At 35.7% G+C, this 18945-nt stretch overlaps 1 protein-coding gene across 9 annotated transcripts; it reads left to right on the forward strand.

The window, feature by feature from the left end:
• Nucleotides 1-1969: 1969 nt before the first annotated feature.
• On the forward strand, nucleotides 1970-18652 carry LOC114278167 (uncharacterized). 9 transcript variants are annotated; one of them, XM_082919048.1, is made up of 24 exons: nucleotides 1970-2177; nucleotides 3338-3465; nucleotides 3591-3675; nucleotides 4741-4794; nucleotides 5816-5956; nucleotides 6039-6142; nucleotides 6733-6808; nucleotides 7448-7907; nucleotides 12999-13331; nucleotides 13443-13649; nucleotides 13794-13892; nucleotides 13986-14058; nucleotides 15137-15264; nucleotides 15376-15670; nucleotides 15767-15948; nucleotides 16027-16151; nucleotides 16346-16463; nucleotides 16683-16738; nucleotides 16850-16943; nucleotides 17030-17219; nucleotides 17305-17376; nucleotides 17456-17559; nucleotides 17654-17716; nucleotides 18223-18652. In XM_082919048.1, the coding sequence occupies exons 5-24, from the start codon at nucleotides 5892-5894 to the stop codon at nucleotides 18328-18330; spliced, it is 2952 nt and encodes a 983-aa protein (XP_082775174.1). In that variant the 5' UTR covers nucleotides 1970-2177; nucleotides 3338-3465; nucleotides 3591-3675; nucleotides 4741-4794; nucleotides 5816-5891; the 3' UTR covers nucleotides 18331-18652. The 9 variants fall into 9 exon arrangements, with proteins under 9 accessions (XP_082775174.1, XP_028075968.1, XP_082775173.1 ...); XM_028220167.2 differs by having other exon boundaries at nucleotides 2017-2177; nucleotides 5816-5907; XM_082919047.1 differs by having other exon boundaries at nucleotides 2017-2177; nucleotides 5816-5907; nucleotides 12999-13302; nucleotides 13540-13649.
• Nucleotides 18653-18945: the final 293 nt, after the last annotated feature.

The following is an 18945-nucleotide window of genomic DNA, read 5'->3' on the forward strand; positions in this document are numbered from 1 at the left end:
ATCTTTTTTCTTTCTTTTTTAATATATTTAATGTTAACAACTTATTTTTTTATTTTATTTTTTATTTTTTTAAGGTTCACAACAAAAGCTAAATATACATTCAATCTTATTTTATTTTATTTGGTTCAACAACAAAATCAAATACACATTAATTAATTAATTAAAAAATTTGTTTTATAATAATCAAATATATAATTTTGAGAAAATCAAAAAGTTTGTTTGAAGAAAGTGTTATAAGACTCATATTAAATTGCATCAGGGCATAAACAAGGAATTGTTAGCCACGGACAATTTAGACATTAAACCATCTTTCTCTTAGCAAATTTGAACAATTCATTTTAATTTATCCAAAATCTAATTATACCTTTAACAAATCTGAACCACTCATTTTAAGATATCTATGCATTACCACACCCAATCCATCCTCCATCTTCTTCCTTTAGTCCCCCACGAATTTTTGTTGTTTGTTACTTTTAAAAAACAAAAAATGTTTTTTCAATTAAATTTTTACTAATTTCACAACACCATTACCACTATTCTCACTTTCACTGTCACACTACCATCACCATAGCCACTACCATCATCACTGCCGCCATCACCCCACCACTATGTAACAATTTCTACTTTCACCTTCGTTCCATCACCACCACCACCAAATATAAAAAAATATATTTTGAATTTTTTTTATAAAAAATATTTTTCATTAAAAAATATTTTCTATCTAAATAAATGAAGCATAACATTGGGAAACAAGCTGATTTCAGTTAAATTTGTTCATAACTAAGAAAAATTCTTTTAATTTAAAAAAAATTATTTAGTATGACTTTGTATCTCCTTTTTGTTTTTCTAGCAAATAAATCTATGTACCCATCATTTCTAACCAATCGCAACTCATGCTTGTTTTGATTCTCTACAATTTCCTTATTTTCAAATACATTCATATATATATATATATATATATATGTTGTATAAATTGTGTGATAACATAAAACAAATAGATTCATACTCGTTAATTGAAATTTCAGAACAAGCAAACCATTTTGAAAATTACAATACACAACAAAATAAAATAACATAGAAAAGCAAACCGAAACCTACACTAGACAATGTCCTTAATTTTTTTTAAATAAATTTAAAAAATTCTAGATATGCATAAAATTTGACAAGAATAATGTGACAATGTTAATTAATGTGTATTTGATTTTATTGTTGAGCCAAATAAAATAAAATAAGATTGAATGTATAGCTTTGGTTGTGAATCTTTAAAAAAAAAAAAAAATGGTTGTGAACCTTAAAAAAAAAATTTAAAAAAAAAGAAAAAAAAAATAAATATATATTTAGTTTTGGTTGTGAATCTTAAAAAAAAAATGGTTGTGAACCTTAAAAAAAATTAAAAAAAGGAAAAAAATTAAATGTATATTTAGCTTTTGTTGTGAATCTTAAAAATTAAAAAAAAATGGTTGTGAACCTTAAAAATAAAATAAAAAAAGATTGGAGGTATATTTAGCTTTGGTTGTGGATTTAAAAAAAAAAAAAAAAAAAAATTGGTTGTGAACCTGAAAAAATAAATAAATAAAAAAAAGAAAAAAGACTGAATGTATATTTAGTTTTAGTTGTGAATCTTTAAAAATATATATATATATATATATATATATATATATGGGGAAATTAGTGGGTACCCATCCCCAACTCATCCCCTGTGGATATTTAAAGAATATCACTTACCCTACCCAATGGATAAGAAAAATAGGGAAAAACCCATGTATTTGGGTTGGATCTCCATGGATATTCACAGGATAGGTTATCCATTGCCATCCCTAAATCCACCGCTAATTAAGTAAAAATTAAAAAATAATAAAATAACAAGGCATAATATACATTGTGGCAGTCGATGGGTGCCTATTTTTTAAATAAAATTTGAAAATTATTATAGTGGGCCATTTTATTGCAGTGGGCCATAGCAACACGTGGACTCGAACCAGCGAGCCGTTGAATTTCCCAAATTAACGTGCAATTCGAGAAATGTTGTATGCACCAAAAAAACAAAAGTCGTCAAATTCAGTAAACAACAAAAACGAAGGTTTGATCGTTTGATTTGAAATTCCCAGCTTCGAATTCTCAGCAAAATCGCCATGTTTGCGAAGCGTCTGTTGCAGAAAGCTGCACATCATTCTCAGGTAATGTTTTTCTTTCACAGATCGGAACTCAGAGCTCTTCATCTCAATCTTTTTCATTGCTAATTGATTTCAAATTCGCTACATGATCAATTATGAATGACGATGATATATAGGGTTTCGTTGATTCAATTGAAGTTAAGAGCAATTTTGGTTTTGAAACTAATCGTTGATGAATGATTTGATTTTGAATTTCTAGAGCCAATTTAAGTGTTATCGACTGGTTTATAGTATCTAACATGAACAAAATTTTAGTTGAAATTGCTGATGAATACTTTGAATTTAAATTCTACAGCTAATTTAAGAGTTATCAACTGGTTTAATTTGAATCGGAACAAAATTTTACTGGTTCGTTAGTTATCTATTGATCAATGTGTATAATATATCTTCATTACGTGTTTTATATTTCATTATTCAGTTTTTTTTTTTTATTATTGTTTTGAGACACTGTATATGTTTATGTATATATTTATGATCATGTTCCCAAAGTATGTATTTTTTCCTGTTGAAATACTACTTTAATTTGCTATGTTGTCCGTTGCAATTCATATGGAGTCGCAACAAATGGCTTCACATTTTAGTTTTCTCCAATCCTTATGAATGACGATGATATATAGGGTTTCAGTTTTTCAATTGTAGTTCACTCATTGAAGGATCACTCCTTAGCAAATTAAAAGAGCAATTTTGGTTTTGAAACTAAAAATAATCGCAATTGGAAGCCGAAATCGTTGGTGAATTGATGAATGATTTGAATTTAAATTTCTAGAGCTAATTTAAGTGTTATCAACTGGTATATAGTATCTAACATGAACAAAATTTTAGTTGAAATTGCTGATGAATACTTTGAATTTGAGTTCTAAAGCTAATTTAAGTGCTATCAACTGGTTTAATTCGAATCGGATTATCTATTGATCAATGTATATATCTTCATTATTCGGTTCTTTTTTATTGTTTTACGACATTGTATATGTTTATTTATATATTTGTGATCATGTTTCCAAAGTTTGTATTATCTCCTGTTGAAATACTATTTTAACTTTCTATTATCGTCCGTTGCTATGAAAAAATTCATACAGAGTAGCAACAAATGGCTTTTCAATTTTAGTTTTCTCCAATCCTTAATTGATTGCAGTGAAATATCTTTTTATGTTTTCTTGATTCAGAAAAATGTGCATAGCAATGTGATGTTACCAAACTTGGATGTGCAAATTGCTATTCATTATGGTATCCCATCTACTGCATCAGTTCTTGCGTTTGACCCCATTCAGAGCCTATTGGCCATTGGAACACTGTAAGTAGAAATTTAAGCAAGGGCCGACATGCTAGTCGGTGACTAGAGATGGACAATATATGGCACAATATGGTATTTCTATCACTTCCAATGTTTTATTTATTTTTTCCTTGAAACCCATGCAGGGATGGTAGGATAAAAGTGATTGGTGGTGATAATATTGAAGCTCTTCTGATTTCCCCAAAGCATTTGCCTTACAAATACTTAGAGGTTTGTAAGTTCAACAAAAAAACTGATTCCAAAGTTTGCAAATTATTGCATCATCTATAAAATGTATATTCAATACCCAATATTGGGTAATTCCAACTCTTCACACATTTCTGTTTTGTGTCTTATATTCATACAACTATTTTCAAGCCCATGTAAAGGAGGAGTGTTGTGGTATGGTGCTGGGTCAACATCCAAGTTGTTGTCTTTTTTACTTTTTATTTTGGTACATCAGAATGCAAAGCGATCTCAATTTTTTTCCCTTGTTATTTCTTTAAGGTTTCCTTAGGAGGGAAAAAAAAATATATATATATATATATATATATATAATCTACTAAAATCTAGGGAGAGTGGACTTTTGGTTAGACAAAATGTCAAAAAAAGAGCCATAATGCTCTTAGAAATGTGATTTTATATGATTAATTTGAAGAGAAAATAGATTATATTTTATTGTTAAAAGAAAATTGCTTTAGAAGTACCTTAAGTTCTAATAGCGTAATCTATACACGTCTACCCTTTACCTTACCAAATTTTAATTCAAGTGGCATATCACTTCTCTGTCCTCGTTCCATGTACCGAAACTATCTGTGTTCCAGGTAATATAGCTCTAGACCTCCTAGTGAGAAATTAATGTGTGGTCAGGCTTTCCTCTATAAATGGGACAAACATATGCAAGTATTTTAATCATTGAGTAGGTAGTGAGTTTCAAACAAAAAACCTATTACCTGCACCTGCTTAATACCATTTTGAATTGTTAATCACCAACTCATCTGAAAGCTTAAACTGTTAAAAAGAGGGGTAACTTTATTATTTGTATTATCATCAGACTATATATTGAGTGGCAAGGCAATGCATTTGATTGTTAAACTATTACTTGTTTGCCACCTATAGTTTGAGTTGCTTGACAAATGGTGAACTATGCTAGAAGATGCCATTTAGATGCTGTAACTGAGAGATAATACAAGCTCCATTATATGCTTGTAGTATTTTTTGTCTCACTTTTTTTTCCTGATAAAAGTTTTCATTTAAGTTTTAATGCAGAGTTTTATTTTCTTTGTTCCTCTGCAGTTTCTCCAAAACCAAGGCCTTTTAGTCAGCATCTCAAATGATAATGATATTCAGGTATCTATTTTCTATGGATTGTTTAGTTTCTTCTTGTGTAAACATGACTTAGTGATAGCAGTATTGTCACTCTGTCAAGCTCTCACGTCATTTGTTCTTCTAATATTCCTTCTCGTTGTTCAATGCTGTAATGCTTCTCAAATTATTAGCAAGCAAGACAAACTAGACAGATGACAAAGGGGGAAAAAAAAATTAACAAGCAGCAGAGGTCAGAAATGTTAAATTCTTAGCAAAGGCCTCTGATACTGGAGATAAAACGCTGAAGGATCAAAAGCTCCCAAGAACTTGAGGGAAAGTCCCACTGAGGTAGCTGATGACCAGTTTAATTAAAAGATCTGTGGAACTTCATGAATTGTTGGTTAGCTTTGCTGGAGCTGGTGGAGAGACAAGATAGTATCTAAAACTAAAGTTAGAATATCCCAGGATGCAGAGGAGGCTTTTGTTGACTGTTTGGATCACCCTCAATGATGATATCCCATCACCAAAAAAACTAGCCTAATGACTAGTGCTTCTGCTGGATCTGAGTTGAGGGACTTGCTAGGAGCTCTATGCTTTGGAATTCAGTTTTTGAATATGTGCCATTAGTCTATCAGTTATTAAATCGACGGGACTGGAGTGTTTTCAAAGTTGATTTTCATTCCACCGGCCCTTCCTTTTCTATTCATTTTTTAATGCTAGCAGAAGCTGGATCAAACACCAACTGACTTATAAGCTATATTAATCATTTTGATTAAAACTTCCATTTTTTTTCCTTACATTGTCATATCGCAATTCAAGCATAATTGGACGTGTTGATGATCCTTGAAGGAATTAAAAAAGAGAGAAAAAAACATATGACATCGTTTAGGTGGGATTACTGGACAGATATATCATACATCCATATGTATATGTATGTTTCTAGAGAGTTGTGTTGCCTTAATGGCTTTTGTACCATTTATATTGATAATAAAAGCATATATTCTCTGTTAAATGATTTCTCTCTCTCTCTCTCTCTCTCTCTCTCTCTCTCTCTCTCTTGCAGGTTTGGAATCTGGAGAGCAGGTGTATTGCTGGTAGTTTACAATGGGAATACAATATAACTGCTTTCTCTGTAATCTATGCCTCCCACTTCATGTACTGATGACAAATTCCTCCCACTTCATGCACTGATGACAAAAAAATTGTTAGATCTTAACACGATCAGCCTATGGAAGTAAGGGTTTGGTGCATTCTATAATTCTTTTTCTGCTGTTGCAATAACACAGGTATATTGGAGACGAGTATGGGACGATGTCTGTTTTGAAGTATCAAACTGGGGGTGCAGAGCTTTTGCAATTACCATATCATATATCTGCGGATTACCTAACAGGTACTTATGCTTTATCTTCTCATTGAAAGTTGCTTATGTACTTGCAGAGCATGACTCATTTATTGGTGTTTGACTTTTTGTTTATAGAATGTTTGTATTATTAAATTAAATACTAATCTCCATGCACAATTATTCTTCATCTTGTTCAAACTAGAAAATTGTGTCAAGGCATCGGATTTAATTTTCTTAAAGTTGCCACAAAAATGTAGCAACAAACAGAACATGATCTTCACAAATTTCAATGAAGCAAATGTACATTCAAATCACCTATATAAGGCCACCTGTATATGTATTTTTTAGTTCCATCACACAACTTGCAGAAATTTATTCAACTTTATCCAGGGTGTTATCCTTTGTTAATTCATTGCTATCATATGTTCTCACACCTTTCTGGTATAATTGGTCTTTGATGGGTATGCTTAATTAAAGAGTCCATAAATTTAGTGTCCATAAAGACTTAAAAGATCACTTATTTATTTTTGTTGTGAGATCACCATCTTATAAATATCCAGCTTTTGATCTGCTTGTGAGTTGTGACCTTAACTGGCTCCAATACACATTAAATGCCATTGTTTTGTGTTATTTCACAGAAGCAGCTGGGTTGTCAGTTCCTAATCACCACCCAATTGTTGGAGTTCTTCCTCAACCTTGTTCTTCTGGGAAGAGGCAAGATAACAATAGTGTTTAAAGTTTCTTTTTCTGTGGTTATTTGCTTTTAAAATATGAAACCAGAAATGAGTCCCCTTAATAATTTATATCATTGTTAGTTTGCTAATCTTTTTGTGAATTCTTGCTGTAAATCTTAGAAAAGAGATCAGTTGTGAGTTCCTAATGTGAAACTACCCATTGATTGTTATGTCTTACAATCTTCTAAAATGGCCAATAATCTCTCTCTCTCTCTCTGAATATTTAAAAGATGTATCAGACAGACGAGGAATGATTACTTGGGTAATGACTAATGGTGTGGATAAGTAGAGCTTCTCAAATTGTTTGAAGTTTCTTCATTTTTCTTTAGTTCTCGTTTTCCACAATTTCTTTCTTTCATGAAATTAAATAAATCTCAAATTGAGATGCTGGTGCAGAATCATGTCTAGATGTCCTTGTGTAAACATTAATCATTAAATGTAGTCACTTTATGAAATTAGACAGAAAATGAGTAAAAAGATTGTCTGACACTCTTCAGTGTGTAGTATGGCAATGCCTTAATCACATAGACAAACACGGGCCTTTGTTCACAGTCACAAGGAACTGTCTAAACTGTTTCTCTTTTTCACTTGAATCTCTAAACTTTCTCTCTTTTTGCAGTGTTCTGATTGCATATGCTAGTGGTTTGTTTATTCTTTGGGATGTCATTGAAGCACGGATTCTAGTCGTTAGAGGAGATAAAGTTCTTGAATTGAAGGATGGAGTTGTTGATTCTCCTAGTGAAGTGCGTACTGACCTTCCAGGTGATGCATCTGAACAACATTTGGAGGAGAAAGAGATAAGTGCACTTTGTTGGGCATCTTCCAGTGGGTCCATTCTCGCTGTGGGATACATTGATGGAGATATATTGTTCTGGAAAACAACCAGTGCTGCCACTAGTAAAGGCAAACAAGCTGGCTTATCATGCAACAATGTTGTTAAGATACAATTATCTTCTGCTGAAAGGAAGCTCCCTGTCATTGTCTTACAATGGTCTGCAAACAGTAAATCCCATAATGATTGTGATGGCCAACTTTTCATATATGGTGGCTGTGAGATAGGATCTGAAGAAGTTTTAACGGTGGGTCAGCAACTTGATAGCTGTTGATTATTTTGTTTAAAATCATTATTTTAATGCTTCAAGTTAGTTTCTGTTAGAACTAGATTACGAGATGCCTATTCCTTTTTAAATATTAGGGTGTTGCAATAGGTGTAAGTTTTGTTGAATATAAAAATTAGAATACATAGAATCTTTTTATTTTTAGTATTATGTACATAATTTGTGATTGTGTCAATCACTGATTTAGTATTGTTTCCTTATTTATATTGTTTTCTAAATTGTATCATGAATCTATTATATATACATGGTCTCTATCTCATTCATGGGTGAGCCAAATAATTATTTTCATTCTTTTTGATATCAAAGGCCGGAGTTAATGCTGGGAGATAGTTTATGGTCGTGTCGACCGTTGTAGAAATTGGTCGGAACTAATGTTGGGACAATTTGAGGTCATGTCGGACCGTTGTAGACACTAACCGTAATCAATGTTGAGACAGTTTAAAGGGGTCATGCCGGACCAATGTAGAGAACTGGATGTTGAACCAGCAAGCGTGACACACACATAACTTATGACGTAGTGCTGAACGATGATAGCAACTGATGATTGAGTGTGCCAAGGGGCGGTTTATTAGAAAGTGCACCCGGAGGGAGAGGGGCTTAGGTGGTGCGTGAAGGGGGCGACTTGGGTTGTGTGCCAGATGGGCCGGCTTAGGTGGTTTACATGGTATATCACCATGATATAGGTATAATACTCCCCTCAAACTCAAATAGGTTTGAAGATAGTGTAGAAATTTAATGTATAAAGAGAAATAGAAAATTGTATTATTGATTGATTTATTGATATTGATACAATGATTCATGATTCCTATATATAGAAGAGGGTGAGTGTGTAGTAGGTAAGGAGTAGGTGAAGTGGAGGTGGTAGTGGTGTAGTGGGTTAGGTTTAGTGGAGTAGGTGAGGTGGTAGTGGTGTAGTGGGTTAGGTTTAGTGGAGTAGGTGAGTTGGTAGTGGTGTAGTGGGTTAGGTTTAGTGGAGTAGGTTTAAGTGGGTGAAGTAGGTGATAGGTTTTAACAGCCCCCCGCAAACTCAAGGGAGATAGGAACTAACCAACTTGAGTTTGGAGAGAGTTACAAAACAAGAAAATACATAAAAATAAAAGAGGATAGGTGACACTTTATGGGGTGTCATAACGTTGTAGAGGACACTGTATGGTGGTGTCATAACGGTGTAGAGGACACTGGATGGCGGTGTCAGACCGATGTAGAAGACAGTTTATGGGGTCATGTCGGACCGTTGTAGCTGACAATGTTGTGACAGTTGTTGTGACAGTTTACAGAGTCTTGCTAGACCCTTGTAGAAACTAACCGGAATCAATGTCGGGACAGTTTACAGAGTCTTGTCGGACCCATGAAGGAGCTAACCGGAATCAATGTCGGGACAGTTTACAGAGTCTTGTCGGACCCATAAAGGAGCTAACCGGAATCAATGTCGGGACAGTTTACAGAGTTTTGTCGGACCCATGAAGGAGCTAACCGGAATCAATGTCGGGACAGTTTACAGAGTCTTGTCGGACCCATAAAGGAGCTAACTGGAATCAATGTCGGGACAGTTTACAGAGTCTTGTCGGACCCCTAAAAAGTCGCACCCTCAAAAGGTGTGCCCAATCTTTCAAAAGGCGTGCCATCAAAAGCGTGCCCAATCCATAAAAAGACGTGCCATCAAAATGCGTGCCCAATCCATAAAAAGACGTGCCATCAAAAGGCGAGCCCAAATCATAAAAAGATGTGCCGGACATGATGGCGAGGCACGTGAGTGCCTTGGCTGGCGCGCCCGTTTGTCGTCTGGCGTCAAGTGGCGCGCGATACGCGTGGCTGCCCCGTCTATTTAACCAAGGTTGATGCTGAGGCTGAGGCAGACAAAAAAACTTCTGAAAATCCTCTGAAAAAACTCTTCCTTTACTGAGAGAGAAACTCTGTAATACTCTGTAACCAACCCGTCTCTGAAACACTCAGCAACATGGCCTCTTCTTCCCGTCCAGCTACCCAGAACATGGCCTCATCTTCCCGTGGTCTGCTCACGCTCTTTCCAGAATTGAACGAGTCCACAAGAGAAATAACTGGTGCGGTGGCCAGTGAACCTCAACCAAACACCTCTGGTTTTGCTCCGTTGAACTTTCCGATGCGGTCGGTGGAGCAAAAAATGGCTGTGCAAACTGATATTGAGGCCAATCAGTATACTCTGAAGTCATGTGTGGAAACCATGACTGCGGTCACAAACCTGTCGCACCGGCTGCAGAGCAGGACAAATGAGGTGCAACAGTTAAACGCCCAACTGGCTCTGCTCCAACGCATGTATAAGGATGCGCGAGCAGAGATAAGTGTGCTAAAGGCGGAAAACAAGGAGCTGAAGCGGAAGGCCACCGTGATGTTCCGATTTGGAGGTCCACCATATGCTGTGGTGGAGGAGCAGGGAGGAGGCAACTTGCTTGGTGGTCTAGGAAGCACGGAGGCAACACCGTCAAGGGCCGCCCAGGACGGAGGCAAGAAGAAAAGACCGGTGGAATAGGCGAAAAAGTGAGGTCGGTGGGTGGCCGTCTGCAGAAAAGAAAACAAATCTTGTGGTGTTGTGGTTTGTGTTGTTGTGGTTGTTTTTTTTTTTTTTTTTTTATGTTAAAATTGTGATCGGGGTTGATCCCTGAGATGAATAAAAGATGGTTTGGTGTGCAAAGCTATATGGTATGAATGGAATTTGAAAAAGATTAAAAAATAATGTGAAAGAAAAATAAAGAAAGAAATAATAAAAATATATTTGAAATCAAAATGAAAGATGGGGGAAATAAGGAAAGTGGTTTGGAGAAAATAAATAAAAATAATGGATTTTGAAATCAAACGGAGGAGAGAGAGGGGACAAGCCCATGTGAGAGAAAGAGAGGAAAAATGATAGCCGATGCACCCAAAAATAATCTAGCTGCTATCCACAGGCGCTTAGGGGAAGGAAATGGTAGCAAGAGACGGCCAACACCATATATGGCTATAGCAAAGAAATGGAGTATCAAGCTCAATGGGCTAGGATTTAGACCAGAGAGTAAAGCCACTGGTCCTGTTGAACACACACCTCCAAGGCTCAAATAATCAAAACATGCTTCACGCATTTCCTTCCTTGCTTGATCAGGAGATGCACAAAACACCTTATACAGGGCTCCAGTCATTCCTCCACCAGTTAAAGGATGACGCATGTTGAAAGCATCACCTATTAATAGTGCTCCAGGAGTAGGGTAAGGAGCAGCTGACATACTTTTATTGGGCATTGTTCTAATACTTCCCTTATCAATTGCAGCTATAAATGAATCATGCAGCTCAGGTGGAACCTGGGGAGCCACCAGAGGGAAGCAAAGCCGAAGGCTGCTGCAAAGCCGAAGGCTGTAAAAGCGAAAAAGGAAAAGAAGGCTCCGGCTAAGACAAAAGCTGCTGCGCCAAAAGCTAAAGCCGCTGTGAAGCCCAAGCCAGCGGCAAAGGCCAAGCCAGCTGCGAAGCCAAAAGCTGCTGTGAAACCGAAGGCTGCCGTGAAGCTGAAAGCTGCAGTGAAGCTCAAGGCTGTGGCGTAGCCCAAACCAAAGCCGAAGGCGAAGGATCCTAACAAGAGGCAAATGAGCATGGAGGAGAAGCATAGATTGAGTATTGGGTTGCAGAGTTTGCCCCAGGAAAAGATGCCACAGTTAGTGCAGATTATGAAGAAGAGGAATTCACATTGGCCTCAAGAGAGAGGATTTAGGCAGTGATGGGAAGGTATGTGTAGAAAATAAGCGGAATAGGTTGAGGTCCGGCGGGCGGCCAAGGCGAGGTTGCCGCCCGCCGGTGAAACGAAAAATACTAAGTGCTTAACCTTGCTCTGATACCATGTAGAAATTTAATGTATAAAGAGAAATAGAGAATTGTATTATTGATTGATTTATTGATATTGATACAATGATTCATGATTCCTATATATAGAAGAGGGTGAGTGTGTAGTAGGTAAGGAGTAGGTGAAGTGGAGGTGGTAGTGGTGTAGTGGGTTAGGTTTAGTGGAGTAGGTGAGGTGGTAGTGGTGTAGTGGGTTAGGTTTAGTGGAGTAGGTGAGTTGGTAGTGGTGTAGTGGGTTAGGTTTAGTGGAGTAGGTTTAAGTGGGTGAAGTAGGTGATAGGTTTTAACAGATAGAAACCTATTTGAAATTGAAATAGATGGAAAGACAAAGTGCAACAGAAACACACAAAAAAATAGATTGCGAGTAAAAAAAAAATATGATAGAGATATTTGGGATAGAAATAAACTAGTGGATAGAGTTTTTTCCGATGTTGATATATTTAACACTTTTTGGCCTTTTTTATTTAGTGGATTATCAGATTTGTTCGGTAATATTTATTTGGACTAGCCATTGAGTTTTTTCGGATTTCTTCCAGTCATTCATTGGCAAGCTGCGATTGTTGAATATCTTCACATCAGCTTGAGGGGGAGTGTTGAATATAGAAATTAGAGTACATAGAATTTTTTTTTTTAGTATTATGTATATAATCTGTGATTATATCAATCACTGATTTAGTATTGTTTTCTTATTTATATCGTTTCCTAAATTGTATCATGAATCTATTATATATATATGGTCTTCGCCTCATTCATAGGTAAGCCAAATAATTCTTTTCATTCTTTTAGTTTTTCATGAAAATATCGATATGTTGTTATAGCATGAATAGTGTAATTGATAGAGTAAGATTCTTAATTGCGTGGCAAATTTGTTGTATATATTTATAATTGTAAATTTTCAAATTTAAAATTTCCTATATTTTTTCAGATTATGCAAGTATTTTTTTATTTTAATTCTTTTTATGTGAGCTTCATATGGAGTTTTTTGTTGTATTCATAATTGCAGTACTTTATCCTGTTTTAGATGCTTTAAGAATTATAGTTGAAAGTGACTTGACTTTGTGACTTGATATCTTTTACTTAGGAGATTTGGACCTTGTTAAAGGGGAGAGAATTTTTGTTATGGCCATGTTGATATTGTTTAAATGATGGCGCTTCCTTTTGTCCTAGATTCAGTTATATAAGGTGCCTTGTTACTCTGTTTATCTGTTACAGGTTTTGAGTCTTGAATGGTCATCAGGGATGGAGACTTTAAGATGTGTTGGTCGGGTGGACCTTACACTGGATGGTTCATTCGCAGACATGATTTTGTTACCTACTGCTGGGACAATGGGGAATAATCACAATACTGCCTTATTTGTATTGACAAATCCTGGACAACTGCATTTTTTCGATGATTCTAGATTGTCTGCCTCATTATCTCAGCAAGAGAAAAGAATCTCTCTCTCCGTTGTTGAATTTCCTGTGGTAGTACCTGCAGCTGACATGAGAGTGGCAAAGCTCAGTGTTTTACCCCCAGGTGGGAACTCATCCGATGTTCTGTCAAAGGTAAAGCATTTTTTTTGTAAACATGTGCAACTCCTAGCGATTGAGTTATTTTTGTAATCCTTTGTTTCTGATTACTCTCACACGATTAACTAAAACTTTGTGTTTAATTAGATAGCATCACTTGAGAAATCTGGTTCAACTCCAACATTGACTGGGGGCTTGAGGTGGCCCTTGACTGGAGGCATATCTAATAGATCGTTGTTTACAGAGAATAACAGGGTTGAGAGAGTATATGTGGCAGGTTGTCAAGATGGATCTGTTCGCATATGGGATGCTACTTATCCAGTCTTATCACTTATTTGTGTTTTAGAAAGTGAGGTTAGAGTTTCATTAAAAAAATCCATTTATTTGGGGGATTTTTTTTCTTTACGGAGTGGTATTCACTATGTTCAATTTGAATAAGCATGTTTTATGGTCATTTACAAGTGGTTCTTTATAGAAACATATATCAATGATTGGCAGGTCAAAGGTATGACAGTGGCAGGTTCAAGTGCTTCAGTATCAGCAGTTGACTTCTGCTCTCTCAATTTAAGTTTAGCTGTTGGCAATGAATGTGGTCTGGTAAGAAAAATGTTTTCTTTTAGATCCTTAGTTAGAGGCTGAGTACTCTTCTGCATTATTTATTTTCTATATTATATTTTTTAACTTGTGTAGGTTCGTATCTATAACCTCAATGGCAGTTTGGATGAGACGAGCTTTCACTTTGTTATGGAAACTAAACATGAAGGTGATTCTGTAAATGCTGTCTCAGCATGGTGCTTTTTTTTTTCTCTCATCAATTGAGTCCAAATTTTAGAATATGGTCTAAAAATTTGGTTGGGAGTGAACTCCTTTTTTTTTCTTTTTTGGATTCCCATCCTAGTCTTTGTAACACTTAGGCCAAGTTTGGCATGATTGAAAAAGGACAAAAAGTCAAAAAGTCACTATCCTATTTAAGTCACATCATCTTATTTAAGTCACGTCACCTCTCTAACACATCACTTTAAACCCAACCCAAACCCAACCCCTATTTCATAAAAAGTCAAAAAGTGCACTTATTTAGATCATCCCAAACAACCCCTTATTTCTTGAAATTGTAGTGATAATCGGATAATTTATATAAAAGATTACAAGTAACTTGAGAATGGGTGGTGGATATATCTTTTGTACTTTTCTTTATTGTTTATTTTTTTTATTTGACTGTATAAGGTTTGTGCCCCTTGGCACATTCTCTAATACAATTTTCTTGGTTGCTGATCATAAAAAAAGTATTCTAAAATCTTAGTAAGTTAGCAGAATTTACAATCTTCTTAGCAGCACAAACTCAGTGGTCGAGTTTCTTCTTGTTGATGGCCATTTGAAGCACAAAAATAGAAAAATCCCATGTAGAATCTGATAAGATCAATAAAATAGCTTCAAAGGACTGCAAGTTTGTTGGTTTTCTATGCTGGGTAGATTCTGAGGCATACAATTCCTTACTATTATCATTTGTCAGTCAACTGAATTGCAACTAATACAGTCAGTAAAAATTGGCTTCCTGCTTAATGGTTAATTGGTTATACATATATATTGTACAAATTTATATATATAGACACATAACATTTGTGGTCATTTTATACTACTTGATCGCACGCAAGTAAACACCAAGCATCCTGCTCTTTCTTGTTCTTCTTCTTTTTTTTCTTGCTTTGAAACTATTTTCTTTATATGGTTCCCTCACATTTTTAGTTCCCATTGTTGGATAATTTCTGTTGCATTAATCTGGACGGTTAGTATTATCAGTTCCATTATCTTCTTCAGTTGACATTGTTCAAGTTGTTTGACAGTTCACAATTTGTCCCAAGGAAAAGGACCTTGTTGTCGAGCTGTGTTTAGCCTTCTCAATTTCCCAGTTCAAGCATTGCAATTTACAAGTTGTGGAGCCAAACTTGCTGCAGGTTATGATTGTGGTCGTGTAAGTATAAGAACTTTTCTGTTTAATTTCAATAAGTTTGAGGCCATTGGCTTGTGATTTCACCTTTTTCTTGCTTGACAATGACAGTCAGTATTAGTTTCTCCATTTCAGGTTGCAGTGCTTGATATGAGGTCATTATCAGTTTTGTGTTTAACAGACAGTGTGTCTGCCCCTAGCTCACCAGTTATTTCGGTGACATGGAAAACAGTTGCAAACACTAATGGTCATGTTAGAAGCCCAAAGAACTCAGGATCAAATATTGCAGACAACCCTGTAGAGGAACTAATATTCGTATTAACAAAGGATGCAAAAGTTTATATCATTAATGGTGGTAGTGGTATCATGATCAGCTCTCGGCCAATGCACTTAAAAAAGGACTCCACAGCAATTTCCATGTATGTTATAGGCAAGTATGAGTCTTATCCATATGAGTCCTGAGATAAATATTCTGTTTGAACAGCAGTTACAATTTTATTTTATTTTATTTTATTTTTGTAATCAGAGGGCAATGTAGCAGTCTCTGGTTTATCCAATAAAAAGCAACCACAGAAGGATGCTGATGCCAGGAATGAGACTTCTCAAGACACTACTTCCAGTGGCATTGATAAACATGAAAACGATTCTCTTGCTTTGTTTTGTTGCAAGGATACACTGCGATTATACCATACGAAGTCTGTGGTTCAGGTGAGTCTATTGCCTTCTTTTTTCTCACATCCGATTGAATCATTCAAATGTTTACATACTTGTATACTAACTTTTTAGGGGGAGAACAAATCTATCAGTAAAGTGAAACTTGCAAAACCTTGTTGCTGGATTACTATTTTTAAGAAAGATGAGAAAGTTTGTGGCCTGGTGTTAGTCTATGAGACTGGAGATGTAGAGATCAGGTAAAATTCCAATTTGTTACCAATTTATGTTTTAACTTGTTACAAGAACTTCCAAATAGTTCCGATTATAGCAGCAGCAATTGCATCTCTCTCTCTCTCTCTCTCTCTCTCTCTCTCTCTCTCTCTGTGTTAGCATATTTGAGTAAAACACCAACTTGTCGGTGATGGTTGTAGTGATACCTGTTTTTGGGCAGATCTTTTCCAGACTTAGACTTGGTGAAAGAAAGCTCCTTAATGTCAATTTTAAGGTGGAATTTCAAGGCAAACATGGGAAAGACAATGAGTTCTACAGACAATGGGCTGATTACACTGGTATTTGTTTATGGAATATTCTTACATATGTTGGTTGTAACAATTAAAAGATGCAGCCATGCGGGTCATGTTTAATACAAAGTGAATTTTCAAGAAACTTCTCATGCTGCATTGGATAAATTTAGCATAAACCATGTTTAGAATACTGTTTTTAAATGTCTTTTACATGGAATAACTTATGTGATGATTTCTGTCTAATATTGATTTTTATTCTCATAGGCAAATGGGTGTGAATTGGCTTTCATCACTCTGTTAGCATGCAAAAATAGTTTCAGGTATCATTTTGTGTTAAGTGGCTTGGGCTATTATGTCATGTAGTCGAATGTACTATTGTTTTGGATGGGTTAATTAAAAATATACTTAACGGACTACATTTATTGTCATAGGATTCCAGAATCTTTGCCTTCTCTTCATGATAACGTGCTTGCAGCTGCGGCAGAGGCTGCCATTAGTTTTTCTTTCAATCAGAAGAAAAAACAGGTTTAAATAAATGATACTGGTTTCTTATATGTATCCTGTGACATTCTATGGTTTTGCTTCTGTTGCTTATCTCTGTGGTGCTACAGGGTACTGCCCCAAGGATTCTAGGCAGTATTGTGAAGGGTTTCAAGGGGGGAAAAGTGAACCATACAAATGATGGTACTCTTGCTTCTACATCTAACTATAGTCATCTAGAGGGTGTCTTTTCGAGGAACCCATTCCCAGATCCATCTTCAATCATGATGGATAATCCGGAAGCTACTGAACTTAATATAGGTCTGGTCTATCTCTATTTCAAAAATACAAGTTCTCCCATTTATGCTATACATCTTTAACTGCAATTTTTTTTGTTTTGATACAGATGACATTGAAATTGATGAACCAGTGTCCTTGGCATCTACTTCAACAAATAAACCACAAAGAAATCAGAGAGGTATGGTGTAATGTCTACTTAAGGATGTATATTGTGATGAATATATTAATGGATAAATTTTATTCATTTTGTTCTGCAGAAAAGGATGGTGAAAGAGAAAAATTACTTGATGGTGCAAGTGCTGATATACAGCCCAGACGTAGAACACCTGAAGAAATTATGGCTACATATAGAAAAGCTGGGGTAATTTGACAGTTGGCACTAATTAAATAATTAAATACAAAAATCTTCCAGCAGCTATTCTAACTGATGGTGCTATTTCACCTGTTGATTTCAGGATGCCTCTTCAGCGGCTGGACAAGCAAGAAACAAGCTTCTAGAGCGCCAAGAAAAACTTGAGGTAGGATAGCCTATGGAACTGCCTTGGTATCTATTCAATTAATACATTTTGCACAATTAGGTTCCTAGGAGGAATGAGGGAAGGGAACAAGAAAAGAAAATGAAGGAATAAAATACTTAAAACGGATGTTGTTTATAATTGTGGAAGAGGAGAGAACAATATGGAGTTACTGGCAGAGATGGTTGTGTTACTGCTTGTGGTAATGGGATATTGGTGGGACATTCCTCACTTATGTACATGGATACACTTCTTGGATGACACACAAATTAATTTCATAGCATCAAACGTTCACTTTGTGAAAATGGCCACTATGTTGATGTTAGTGACAAATAAACCTTTGATCGAGTCATGTTGTAAGAATATTGAAGACTCGTATTGAATTTCAATTGTAAGTCAAACACAAAGTTATTGACACCTTTATTTACTTTATTTATTTATTTATTTTTCATTCTCCATACTACTTAGCATGTCAATTTCTCTAATCAAACTCTTGTTACTTCCGCCAGAGGATTAGCAGGCGAACTGAAGAATTGCAAAGTGGAGCTGAAGACTTTGCGTCACTGGCAAATGAACTTGTAAAGGCTATGGAAAGCCGGAAATGGTGGCAGATATGAATACTGATTTAGTATGTTGTTTTCTTTGTTTGAATTCCTTGTCTATTGTGATTTGTCCTGCTTGATGATCGGGGGAGGCTTCATTGAAGTCAGCAACTAGGACAGAACCCTAGCAGGTTCATACAAAGGTTTTGAATTTTTTGAGGCGTTCAGGATCAAGACACTCATCACATCTCATCAGAAAATGAAGTAGGTTGATTGAGTAACCACCTTGTGGAGAATTTTGGAGCAGAGAGGCCGCTACATTTTCTTTGTTATACCATTAGCAATATTGCTTGATTTCTTGTATTTGAACTTTTTTTTATTATTCCTCATTGAGTTATTATTACTGTGTATTAATTTTTTTGGTTCCCATACATTTGACGAATAATGCTTGGGACCCCCTTTTGGGGGTCACCCCCTCACCCCCCTTTGCCACGTGGCAGGGGTGATTGGTGGAGCAGGAAAAAAAAGAAAAAGAAAAAGAAAAGGTAACCAATGAGAGAGAGAGGGGGTCAAAGGGGGTGGGGGAAAAAGGGGGGATGAATCATTACTCACATTTGACAATGTGAATGTATTCAACTCTTACAATTTAGTAATTGTTAATGATGCTTTTTATTGTTGTATTTTTTTGGT

This window comes from Camellia sinensis, chromosome 3 (assembly GCF_055761805.1).
Source record: "Camellia sinensis isolate YWXY chromosome 3, ASM5576180v1, whole genome shotgun sequence".
Classification (NCBI taxonomy): domain Eukaryota; kingdom Viridiplantae; phylum Streptophyta; class Magnoliopsida; order Ericales; family Theaceae; genus Camellia; species Camellia sinensis.

What these genes read in the sequence shown, in the direction of transcription:
- LOC114278167 (XM_028220167.2), top strand. Translation starts at nt 2,133, where the DNA reads ATGTTTGCGAAGCGTCTGTTGCAGAAAGCTGCACATCATTCTCAG. An exon ending in ACTGGAGATGTAGAGATCAG is followed by an intron (nt 16,152 to 16,345) that starts GTAAAATTCCAA and finishes GTTTTTGGGCAG; the next exon opens with ATCTTTTCCAGACTTAGACT. An exon ending in GCATGCAAAAATAGTTTCAG is followed by an intron (nt 16,739 to 16,849) that starts GTATCATTTTGT and finishes TTATTGTCATAG; the next exon opens with GATTCCAGAATCTTTGCCTT.